General features: G+C 36.0%; 1 protein-coding gene across 1 annotated transcript; it reads right to left on the reverse strand.

Annotated features, from left to right (window-relative positions):
* Nucleotides 1-1899: 1899 nt before the first annotated feature.
* On the reverse strand, nucleotides 1900-3985 carry LOC126791542 (non-specific lipid transfer protein GPI-anchored 1). Its single transcript, XM_050518002.1, has 2 exons — nucleotides 3579-3985; nucleotides 1900-2423 (listed from the first exon to the last, which is right to left on the reverse strand). Exons 1-2 carry the CDS (start codon nucleotides 3910-3912, stop codon nucleotides 2182-2184), a joined length of 576 nt encoding a protein of 191 aa, XP_050373959.1. The 5' UTR covers nucleotides 3913-3985; the 3' UTR covers nucleotides 1900-2181.
* Between the last annotated feature and the right edge of the window lie 9578 nt (nucleotides 3986-13563).

Genomic DNA, 13563 nt, shown 5'->3' on the forward strand with positions numbered 1-13563 from the left:
GACCATGTCAAATGTTATTTTTATGCTTTCGGTTAATGTAATACTTAACATCACCTCGTTCATTTCATTTGAATACTTAATCAGTGCAAAGCTTTGTTTTATAATAAACAAGTATTTACTATTAAGTTATAAATTGCTTCTTACATTGGTTTTTATGTATAAATGTATAATTGCTTCTCCAATCAGAACATTAAGAACATAGTTTTTTTTTAAAAAAACTTTTATTGGCTTGTTCAAATTTTACTATTTTAGGCCAACTCTAATGAAATAGTCAAAAACCACCGCGGAAGAAAAACGGTAATAATTGACTAAAAAAGTCACTCCAACCAAACTATCAAATCCACCTACTCAACAGTGTCATATTTGACATTGTCGGAGTGAAATATCTTTATTTATTTATTTATTTATTATTATTATTGTTTCTCTTTCTTCCTCGTGTTTTCTCTATTTCCTTCGTTCCAGATTCCAAACAATTCCCTTCAATCCGATCAATTTTCCACACCGGTTGCATATCCCTCTCATACTCGCTACCTTCACTGGCGAAGCCCAAGCTACATGCGACCATGTTGCCTCCGATTTCGGTGACGTCGACCTTTCCCTATCGTCCTCCGTCTCCGATTCTCTCGGCGTGTTGAATTTCACCACCGCCGCTCTCTTTCCTCCTCTGGTGTCGTCCTCGGCCAGTTTCGGCTCCGAATTCGAGTCCGGAGCTCAGACCTCAAAGCTGAAACCAACCGAAAATGAAGTCGAGTTCTGTGTTTGGTTCGCGGTGTCGTTGTTCCTAATCCGGCTGAAGCAAGTCAATGTCGACTGGATCAACCTTGGGGACTTCGTAGGGCAACGACGGGCCGACGTGCTCAATGGTAATGGAGTAGTCTAGATGGTTGGCGTTCAGTAACAACACCCCGGTAGGTAGCATCTTCAGAGCAGCTCCTCCCAACTTTTGGCGTCCTCTCGCTCCCATCTTTTGGAGCAGCTCCTCCCAGGTTTTTTTTTTGTTTCTGAAATTTATGTTTTGTTTAATTTTTAGTAGAATTTGAGTTAATGCCTGGAGCTTGTATGCTGGATTTTGAATTGGGAGTTGAGTTTTGGGAACATGGTTGTTGTAAAGGTTTGATCTTTGAGTTGTGGATATTGGAATTGAGGTTGAGATTTTGAACTGGGGGCAGTTGAATTGTGGGTTTTGTTGACAAGTTGTGCTTGATATTGTGTATGATATGATTTTGGTTATTGGTTTAGAATTACATTGAGTATATGTGCTCTCTTTTGAATCAAAATCTAAACAAATAAATAAAAAATGTTCAAATTTAACGTTTTGGCTGGAGTTGAGTTTTGTCAAAAATGAGAATGCCTTATCAACAAGGGAAAAACTTGCGTACAAACTAGTATGTACGCGTGCGTCCAAATTCTCGTTTATTTGCACACTTTGTGAATATAAATACATGATTTTAACCGTTCAAAAGTTTAGTTTATTATTAAAGATCATTTCTGTAAAATATCAGCATAAACAAAAATCGTCTTCATAGTCGATTGCATCAAACAAATGAACGGTTCATCATGAGACTACTAACTTTCACCATAACCGTTCATTTGTTTGATGCAATCGACTATGAAGACGATTTTTGTTTATGCTGATATTTTACAGAAATGATCTTTAGTAATAAACTAAACTTTTGAACGGTTAAAATCATGTATTTATATTTGCAAAGTGTGCAAATAAACGAGAGTTTGGACGCACGCGTACATACTAGTTTGTACGCAAGTTTTTTCCTATCAACAATCAAATTTGAAATTTTACAAAAAAAATTTAACTATCTTGTTAGAGATGCTCTTAGAAGTAAATTTGATCATCGAAAAGATATCGGCATGCAAAAATTAGTAAACAACAACACTTTCAGGTTCAACAACAATGAAGAGTCTTCTTCAGTGACGAACATTTGAACAATATTACAGGCCTGGAAAGTGGTAAATCCGAAGGAACATAAATTAACCGGTCTACGTAAAACCGAGTCAAATGAACAAAAATACAAACTAAGCAAAGACGCATCAAACGTAGTCCTGAAAATTGCCCAAAAACAACAGAGAACTCTTAAATTCAGACTACTAGCTAGTCTACTAATAGTCAAGGTCTCCTTCTCCGCATTACTCTGACGAGCTAAACAAAGATTAACTTTTTAAAACTTAGAGGCGTACAAAGCCACCCGCCGGTGAGAATGCAAGGAAGACGATGGGCACAGCCACTGCCGCCGCCAGACCAGCATAACCAGGGCCAAGCTTCACTCCATTACTAGCTGCAGTTGCTGTGTCAGGTGCAGATTGTCCAGAAATTGTAGTTGAATTCGAACTCGGCGTTGCGGTAGATGTAGTAGTACCATTTGTGAAAATAGCAGCATCTGGGGAGTTGGGAGCTAGTCCTAGTAGAGCTGTTTTCACCATTCAAAAAACAAAACATAATTAGTCAAGACCTCAAGCAGCTAGCTAGCTAGTTGTACACTTATTTGTAATGACAATTAGTTGATAAGCAAGATGCATGCATGTATCAAAATCAACAAAACTTAATGGTAATGCCCTCGCTCTCTATTAATTAGTTGGGGGTTCTCGGTTGGTTGGGGACTCGGGACTTTAGGCCCATGCCATTTACTCCATAACTAGAAATTTGACCATCATGACCCACATTGAATGGCCATGCATGAGTACTTGCCAATTGCCATTTGATTCACTGCCCCAACATGCACATATTGATTGATTTTATTCATTAAGTACGAAATATATACAGAAATTTAACTTCCCAACTACATTCCAACCATTCAACAGAAATGAGTAGTATTCAGAGTTGGTAAGCATCTCCAACATGTTCTCTATTTCTAAAAAATTTATTGTCTAACTCTATTTTTTTTTTAACAAATTTTTGCATTTATTACTTTAATTAAATATTATATTTTATTATTTATCATAATTATAATATATTTCATAATTTCATATTATTGACTTGAAATATTTATTGCAGATTTTTTATTAGTTGTAATCTAAGTTTAAACTGTTGAAGAAAATGCAAGCATTTTAATATTTGGTTATGCAAATTTTTGACAAATGTTACAAATTTAGAGAATCAATTTTTATCTTTCATCAATTTCTTTATTTTAGAAAATATGATAGAGAAGTTTGTAGGGTTGAAATTGAGCATTTTTTTATTTAAATTTTCATTTTTCTTCAAAATACATAAATTGTCGAAGATACTCTAAGAAATTAAAGATTAAAGGAACAACAAACCCTATCTGAAGGACATCCTAAGACAACTAAAGATCAAATGTATACAGTACATAAGAATAAGGATAATTGATCATTCGTGCATGTAAAGATAACATCAAGGATATACAACTCGATCAATCTAGCTCGCTAATTCAGTACGTAAGACAAAAGGTGCATGCAATCCTTGTTTTTACTTCTTTTTCCCTAGTTTACTATCCCTGCACCTACCATATCATCGAGAAGTCGTTTTAACAAGTCCATGAAGTATCCAAACCCTTTTATAGGGTCATATATATACATACACAGAACAAAGATCTTTTAATACTCACCGGGACAGTTGCTGGCGTTGGCGTCCTTCAGGCTGCATGCAGTAGGGAGCTGAAGCAACTTAGCGACCTGAATCCCCATCTTCTTGATCTGATCGCTACCGCTGCCGGCTTGTTGAATCACATAGCACAAACACTCCGGCTCGGTCTCCTTAAGCCCCTTAACCGACTCACAGCACTCCTTGGTCGGCGTCGCCGCTTTCCCCGTCGCGTAGGTCAGACACACCGCCACCTTCTGGAACTGGTCGCTGCACTTCTGCGCCACCGTCTCCGCGGCACCGGCAGAGCCCCACACTAGCATCGTCACCACGGCCAGGCACATCAGCATCTTCTCCATGATGATCGAAGCTCTTAACTTGGGAAATGGAATTTTTTTCAAAGCTTTGGTTTAGCCGTTTAGGGTGTGAAAGGTTAAAAGGATGTATATAGGAGAAGAGAGAGGTGGAGTGTGGGCAATTAATGGGGCTGTTGAGTGTTAAAAGAGTGTGCAGAGCTGTGAATCCGGACCGTTGGAGTCAAGTAGGTATGGGATTAGACGGTGGATATGGCGTGGGGATTCGTTGTCCATAGACGACGCTGCTTTTCCTGAAACGAAAGTTTTAAATGGAGGCCCATCCGGGTAGTTGGGCCGGAATTAATGAAAGCTAGCTGTTAGATTGGTAGCGTGAAGGCTTCATGACTCATGACTATAGCCACGTGGTGTACCTGTCAAGTTTCATCATTTCGAACTCTCAATGTTTTGGACATGAATTTCATCGCCGTTATGTCATCTCATCGGGAGGCGTTTGGAAAATGTGACGTGACCAAGTGTAGTGGACTAGTGGTAATACAATGTGACTCGTTGTGGTCGACACATAGGATACGATTAAATTTAGTTTAACCCCTTGGGTAACATCATGTTAGTATCTAAACTTTTAGTTTGATTTAAATACCCTCGACTTTCAGCCAATTGTATCATTGCTCATTCTCGTCCATACTGGACTATAACACAGGCAAGGCAATGTCTCATTTCAAAATTTAAATTGGACGTTATCTCAGTCAATAGTATGTATTTACACAAAACGATCATTTAAATCTTGTTTAAGGAAACGGATTCAATACACCACGGAGCTTCCACACCGGTGAATATTTTAATCTTATCGAAGTAATCTCAGCCATTGGCTGATGAGGCCATATTGTTTTATAATTCCAACCATAAGATTTATTAACAGTTAATAAACATTGATTACTAGAAAAAAAAACTATGATTGGTGCCCCCTAACTCCTCAGCCTCAGCCTTGTCGATATCGCTAGTTGGCTTGGAAGGCTGCAATTGGAGAATGGAGATCGTCGATATTGGGTGGCGGAGCTATGATTAGCTTTTGGAGAAGAGGGGGAGGCGAGACTCGGGAGAGGTTATGGTTACTCGATGGGCTTTCTTCTTGGGTTTGGTTTCGGGTCGGGTAGAGGATCAGAGAATGGGCGGTTGTTGAAGGAGAAGAGGACTGAGGGAGAGATCGATGGTGGGGACGATAGAGGGAGAGGACTTCATGTTGGGTGGCGCGTTGGGTCTCTATTTGGGTTTCGAGGTCCTGCCAACAGACACTGACGTGTCTTCTTTGCCGGATCGGGTCTTTATTACAGAGGGAAAGAACTAAAGTGACGGAGACATGCAGAGGCTTCAGTTAAACTTGTCACGTGTCTCATCACGTGTGATCGGTGTGCACACACCACTGGAGTACTGAATAGGCTTCCTCTTGTTTAATTATCAGAGTTAACATCCAAATTGGACGCGAAATGAGCTATTAAACATGATTGACTGAATTTAGAGAGTCCAGGGGGTTATTTGATGAAAATGAAAGTATGAATACAAACATGATGTTCACTCCATAAAAATAAAATTCTTATATGGAGGTAGAAAAGTTATTATATGTACATGTACATAGTCTACGTAATGTACCATTTTAATGTTATCGGTCTTTTTTTTACCATTTTATTTCTGATTAGTTACTCATATTTAAATAATTTTTTTTCACTGTGTGCATGTTTATCACATCATTGAGTAATATGATTGACTGAGTACACTACATGATAATATTACGAGGTGAAGCGGGAAGTGTATACGGTATAAACAAGGTTTCGACAAATGTCAAAAACCTAATGGAAAATATTAGAATCTACTTATAACAAACTAGAATAAACTAACATCTACAGGCACACCCGTAAGAAACAAGACAATCTTCTCTTAATACATGGTTTAACTAACTTGAAATCTATCTCCATCAAATTACAATCTATGATGTGCCTTATATAGGCATTGAAATAAACTTATTGTATTAGAACTAGGAAATAATACCTTATATGCTAAAGACTAAAAAATCTATATTCTAAAGGAAACTTAAAATCCTAATTAAAACATAAATCTCAAATTTGCTCAAATTTGATTCACGATATAAATTATGACTTTTACCCGAGTATCTCGATATATTTAAAACATTAATTTGGATTGATTGCATCATTAAAAAGCCTATTTGAATACCATTTTCAAATATTCAAATAATTCTTCTTAATATGACATGTTTTTTTTCGAGATTCTTTGTTGAGATTGTCCGAAATCTCATCATACATCAGTCTCCTCCACTTTAAAACAACTTGAGACCTCAAGTTCATCTTGAATGCAACTCGATCCTTTGTAGGAATGAAACATGATAATCCACTAGTTTTGATATTCTCGAACCTAGAAGGTATCACCATGAAACTAGTATCATTACAAGTTTAGAGTAAGCATCTTGTCAGGTAAACTCCTCCACTTGAAAAAAAAATTGCCGGTAACTTTTCTTTAGATTGATCGTGGACATAACTAATCAGATATGACGTGGGTAACGATGTGGTGAATGGATCGGCTTCCTTGACTTCAATGAGCTTCTTTCATGTTTGTTTTCACACAACTCTAGACGATATTCTCGAACCTAGAAGGTATCACCATGAACTTAGTATCATATACAAGTTTAGAGTAAGCATCTTGTCAGGTAAACTCCTCCACTTGAAAAGAAATTGCCGATAACTCTTCTTTTAGATTGATCTTGGACATAACTAATCACATATGACGTGGGTAACGATGCGGTGAATGGATCGGCTTCCTTGACTTCAATGAGCTTCTTTCATGTTTGTTTTCACACAACTCTAGACGATCTTCAACATTTAAACTAGTCTCTTCACCTTTCTTTCTGCACACAGCACACCTCAGGATGGTCTTTCTTAATGTTCTTCCTTTTAGGCTTGAATTTGATTTTGCAAAACTCCCACCTAAATAGATACGAGCCATCTTTGCAATAACCAATGTTGATGCTCTCATGCCATGGTCCTCCAAAATACACATGAGTGTCGTCCATATTAATAACATGACAAGTAATCTCCTCTTTATAAGATTTTCCCATAGAAACAGGAACCTTACAAATTTCTGATACTTGTACACATCACATCTATCAACCCAATATGGATCAATCAACTTCACTATTGGCAATCGAAAATAATTTACAACTTTTTGTGCTACAAAATTCGCTCGTAACTCGTAGTCAAGTATTATTGAGCATACCTTGTCTTTGATGATACATGTTGTTCGAAATTGTTGTTCTTTGGTGTTGTGAATATCCAATGATGTTTCATCCCCCCCCTCTCTCTCTTTTGTATACTCCCTCCGTTTTTTAATATAAGTTGTTTAGGAGTTTTCACACAGATTAAGAAACAAGTATAATGACAATGTAACCCTGATTTAAGGCTCCACATTGCTCTTAGTTACTACTCATCACTTTTCTATTTTCCATGTGCCTTATTACTACTATTTACTTCACCAAACTCTTTCACATTTTTTATACTTATTGCAGCAATCCAACTTGAAATTCAAAACCTACTTCAAATCTAATGAAAATTGCCGGGAGAAAAATTTCAACTCAAAATTTTTATGTATCAAAACTTTCAAGTTTCAAAATGGAGCCAAAACTGAAATTACATAACTTCATTTGCCTATATAAGAAGACAAATCAAAGAGTAGACTACTCTCAAATACTAATAAAAAAAGGATGGTGGTAGTGAAATATCTTTAAAAAAATTAGTAGTAATTATAAGTAGTTTGAAAGACAAATTGTTGATAATAGAGCATGTAATTAGAAGTAGTAATTAATGAGAATTGATACAAATTCCCACAATGAAATTCTTTTATTCATGTCATTATTGTGGTTCAGGGATAAATTAAGAAATACTATGGAGTAAAAACTAAAACGACTTATATATTGAACCAAAAATCAAAACCTAAAACGACTTATATTAAAAAACGGAGGGAGTATATTTTTTGTATTGATGAGGTTGTCCTAGGGAAAATCTCTTGGCATGATCCTCTTCAATGAAATTTAGATATATACTCTACGATCTACATCGTGGAGGTTAGCGGTGGTGAACTTCTCCCTTGGATCGTCGATTTGCTAAGAAGGGGGTGAAACCTGCTCTAGATACCAAATGATACGGGAAGCGTACACAGTAGAAACAAGATTTAGACAAAGTCAAAAACCTAATGGAAAATACTAGAATCTACTAGTTACAAATTAGAATAAACTAGTAACTACGGGCACACCCCGTAAGAAACAAGAGAAACTTCTCTTAATATATGGTTTAAGTAATAACTTGAATCCATCTCCATCAAATTACAATATATGATGTGCCTTATATTGGCATTGAAATAAACCTATTGTATTAGAACTAGGAAATAATACCTTATATGTTAAGAAAATCTATATTATAAAGGAAACTTAAAATCCTAATTAAAACATAAATTTCAAATATGCTTCAATTTGATTCACGATACAAAATATGAATTTTGTTCGAGTATCTCGATATATCAAAAACAATAATTTGTAATTGATTACATCATTAAGAGGCTATTTGAATACCAATTTCCAATATTCAAATCATTATTTTTAATGTGACAACAGTTTTTTCTTTTCGAAATTCTTTATTAAGATTGACCGAAGTCTCGTCCTACATTTTGTGATATTCTGGTACACAGAATAATTACTCAGGTAGAGGTAATGGAGCACTCACACTAGGTTGTGGTTGTGTTCGCCCATACGAAAGCTACCATGTGTCAATATTTCCACGTCAGCATCATTAAAACTCATCTCTCATTATCTCGATCTTTAACATCTCCAATTTCTCCTTACACAACCTCACCTCCTCTAATCTTCATTACATGCTTGTCTTGCTTGCTTCTCCCTCATCTCGGATATAGTCCATCTCGCTTGTTACTGCTCTGAAAACTTTGCCTCATCTCTTTCTTTCAAAAGGCAGTTGAAGTCATTCACCATCGATGTTGTCTTCTGTGTGAGGCTCTTCTGAAACTGGCAGAGTACTTAAAATTGATAAGGAAGAGATCATGATTGGTAAAGCTAGTTTTCCTCCATCGTCGTCGTCTTCTTGTACTTTTTTTTTTAATGTTGGTTTGGTGTGCTCATGGTTTTCGCAACTTAAGATCTTACAAAAGTGCAATCCAAACTTAGTAATCGATTGTTTAGTATGTTGATTCATGAATTTGTGCTGGAGGTTCTTGAAACTAGAGAAAATTGAGAGGTTGGAGATTGAGAGGAGAGAGGGATGAGATTCCAAAAGTGAATCCAACGTAGAAGGCTTAGAGGCCATCCTTGATGGTCTCAATCCAACGTAGATTGAGAGTATGTTGTCGCCGGTTTGACGAGGGACTGATTTTGACTATGTAATTAAGAGGATGCTGGCATTGAATTAACAAAGGCACATGTCAAATTATGAGAGGGTGGTTGCACAGTCCAAGTGGTGGGAATGTCTCGCACAAGAATTTCTCAACTCATCCAAAGTCCAAACTATATGATCCGGACCAATAAGGACACCTATTATAAAGTCCCGCTCACCTGCGGGACTAAATTTGAGGGACAAAAAGGAACGGATGGCTGCTGGCCGTTCGACCTAATAAACCAAATCTGAGGGTCAAAACATAATTTACAAACACGTTGAAATCCACTGAATTACTCCTCTGATCCTCCGACCTCCGACCTTTGACTCCTATTTCATTTTTCTTCTTCTTCTCCCCTCTCTTGATTCTTCTGGAAGTACGATGTCACCGCATCGTGCCAACTGCCAAGGGTTTCTTAAGAGATGATCAGTCGATCAGGAAGAACAAGGTGCCAGAAAGGCACCCAAGATTAAGTATTCAGGGAATTAAAAGGAATGAAATTTTGATTACAATTCAACCATGAGAATTAAGCTTGGCTTTGAAATAAATTCTCTCAACAGAGAGAGATGCCCAGAAGGCCAGAAGAGATAGAGAGAGAAAAGGTGAGTACGGGAGGCGGAGGGTTGACAGATTGGGTAAATCCGAGAACAAACATTTCAGCCCTTAGATTAATATCGAACGGCCATGATCCACCTGTCCCTTTTTGTCCCTTAAATTTAGTCCCGCAGGTGAGCGGGCTTGACCTATTATATATGTTCTTTTCATAATTGTCTAATGACATAAACGTGTAGGTGTATTTGAGATAAACTTCACCTCTTCGTCATGTATTTTGATATCACTCTTCATTATAAAAGTTTAAGGTGAAAAATTCATGATTAGAAAATTTTAAATTTTTTGTCGTCATGAATTGTATGGTAAATTTCTTATATAAGTATGCACAATTACAAGTCAGCACTTCTATGCTCCTTTAAATGAAAAAGAGCTTTCTAAATGAAAATTAAAGGTTATATCAACTCCTTATTAGTTCAGAATAAGAATATTAGACGCCCATGAACGCAATTATTTTCCATACCAAAATTATCTAATTTCTCTTATTATTGATGTTTTACTCCTCTCTACCAGTACTCTATGTTACTAATGCTAATGGTGAGAAATTCCTTGTGTTAAGAAATGGTCAGTTTGTATTACTCCCACAATAGAGCTTCATAGTACGCTATATGTACCTGTTTTATCTCATCATTTGATATCTGTCCCACAATTGAATACTGAAGCTAAATGCTCTGTGACCTTTTTTTCCCATGTATGTGATATTTCAAGATTTTCTCACCGGGGAGGTAATTGGTCGGGGGTATCTGAGGGGCATGTTGTTTCATCTGGATCAGATGTATACATGGGAGAAACCATGAGCATAGTCCCGGAACGCGATCTCCACTTATGACAAGCTAAGTGAAGTTTGGTTATGGCACCGTCGCTTAGGACATTCATCTTTTAGTATTATGAAAAATTCATGTCTACTTTGTTTATTGGTGTAGATGAGTCAGCTTTACATTGTGAAACATGTGTTTTGGGTAAGAGTCATCGTACTACTTATTTTCTAGTCAAAGTGTTGTTCCTTTTAAATTAATTAATTCTGATATTTGGAGACATTCGAAAGAGCCTACTGTGTCGAGTATGAGGTACTATGTGTCATTTATTGATGACTGCACACGTCTTTCATGGATTGTTCTTCTTAAAACCAGGGATGAAGTTTTTCCGACTTTTCAAGCCTTTTATACCAATGTCCAAACACAATACAATACCCCAATTAAAGTTCTTCGTTCTGATAATGAGGGTGGAATATGTGAACCATGTCTTTCAGGAGTTCTTTAAATCACATGGGATTGTTCATCAAACAACGTGTCCTTACACACCTGAGCAGAATGTGGTATCCAAAAGAAAAAATCGTCATTTACTTGATATTGCTCGTTGTCTTCTCTTTAGTGCCCACATGCCTAAATAACTTTGAGGTGATGCTGTAATAACCTCTACCCACCTCATTAATCGTCTTCCATCTAGTGTCATCTAGGGAAAAGTTCCATATGCAGTGCTTGCATCTCATGTCTTCTTGCCCTCATTTCATAATCTCTCTGCTCGTGTTTTTGGTTGTGCTGTCTTTGTCCATATTCCAAAAAGTCAAAATTGGATACTCGGGCACTTAAATGTGTTTGTTGGTTATGGAAGACATCAGAAATGGTATAGGTGTTATTAGTATCCACCTACCACGAAATACTATGTCATTATCGATGTTATTTTCTTTGAGGACATGACCTATTTTACCTCTTCTGATATTGCTCTTCAAGGGGATCATTCATATTTTGAAGAGGGGGAGACAAGTTTAGTTGAGATCATTGATGCAGGTTAGACCAGAGATATGGTGATAGCTTTAGTTGAGATCACTGATGCATCAGCTCCATAGGCACAACCAGATGGTTCTAGTATAGTTGCTCCAGAGATTCAGGTACCAGAAGCTCACAGCACAATTGCCCCTCACGCCTCCCCTGTTGTTATTGATACCCCTGACCCATGTCTCTCTAGTACAAAAGATCACCCAAATGAGCTTAGTCACTCTATTGGGGTAAATACTAGTGGGGCTAATAGTGGACAATATGTATTACCAAATAGATCTATCCGGGATCAGCCAGTAAAAATGTAATACCCCGAAAGTTAAATACTATTAACTTAGTATTAATTCAATTTTTCTTTTAATATTTCTCTTTAGAAACCAATGATGCTAAGGTACATACTTTCAAAGATATAAAATTTCTTTTTGTAAGTATTAGACCGCGATTTCAATACGTTAGCTTATATTCTTGCGTATACTCGATACTTTATAATTGAGTTTAAGACTAATACTAATCGTATTATCTTTTATGCATTATATTAACGTTATATAGTGCAAATATATTGAAAACCTTATGAAAGGAATATACTAAATTCCCTTACTTTTTAGAATAACACATATAAATGTGTTTGTTAGATCTATATATAAAATTCTTATGCCAATATATTTTGAACCTAGCTGATTTATTTTTATGTTTTACCCCATCACACTATTTTTTTCTTTGCCAACAACCACACTAACTAGCTATGTCATCACTCAATATTAATTATTGAGAATGGTAGGTGAGAATTGAACTTTTGTGTTCCTTCTTGGCCTATATATAGTTGTGAGCTGCCTCAAGTTTTCTTCACACTTTAAAATCAGAAATTATGCAAGTCTAGAGTTTCCTTAGTTGATAGAAAACTCAACAATCCAATGTTTCTCAAGCTAAAATTATAGCATTCACTCTTTCTTTCTTAAACAAGTTTTTTCTTTACTAAGGTAATCCAACTTTGAATCCACATTAAAACCTTCATTTCACCCCTGAAACTTCAATGTAAGTGCATCTTACATCCTTATAATCTTTTGCCTTTTTAGATTTATCAAAGTGCATAGATAATGATAGAATAGAAAAGATCATGTTTTGGTAAGAGCTTTATTTTCGTATTTTATACCATCTGAGTTTGTCCAAGATAACAATAGAATTAATTTTCTTATGAAAAGTGCTTCAATTTAGACTTTTGAATCACTCAAAAATATTTAGAAATGGAGAAGTTATGGTTAATCGAAGTTAAGAGTTAATAAACTCACTGAAAATCTCTTGTAGCACTCAAAACTTTTAAAACTCATATCTCACTCATTTCTTAAGCATTTTTCACAATCTTTATATCAAATTAAAGTATAAGACCTCTACTTTTAATCTGGAAAATTTCATAAGAAATGATAATTTTTTTGTTACAAGTAGAATATGTACACGTCTAAGATGATAACTTGATTATCGGTTTCTGCACTGCTACTTTGTTTGAACATTTTTTGACTCAATGACTTTGAACTGGAGCGTATGACTTATCCTATTGGATCCATTACGAAAAATCCTTGAACATAGACTCCTCACTTGCCTAATTTGGAAGTTTATTGATTGAGTTATCAATACGGAAAGTTGACGGACTTTGACACTATTATTTGAATGACAATTGCAACTTTGGAAAATGACTTTCCTCATTATGGGAGAAATGACTACTAATATTTTTACTAATAACTAATATTATCTAATTACTTTTAATTTTAAAGTACATTTACTTTATTTGCACATTTACTTTCAAGTTTATTATCTTGTTTATTTCATGCATACATTGAGTTATTGATAAATATTTATATCTTGGTGTAAGATTATA

The sequence above is a fragment of the Argentina anserina genome, chromosome 4 (genome assembly GCF_933775445.1).
Source record: "Argentina anserina chromosome 4, drPotAnse1.1, whole genome shotgun sequence".
NCBI lineage: Eukaryota > Viridiplantae > Streptophyta > Magnoliopsida > Rosales > Rosaceae > Argentina > Argentina anserina.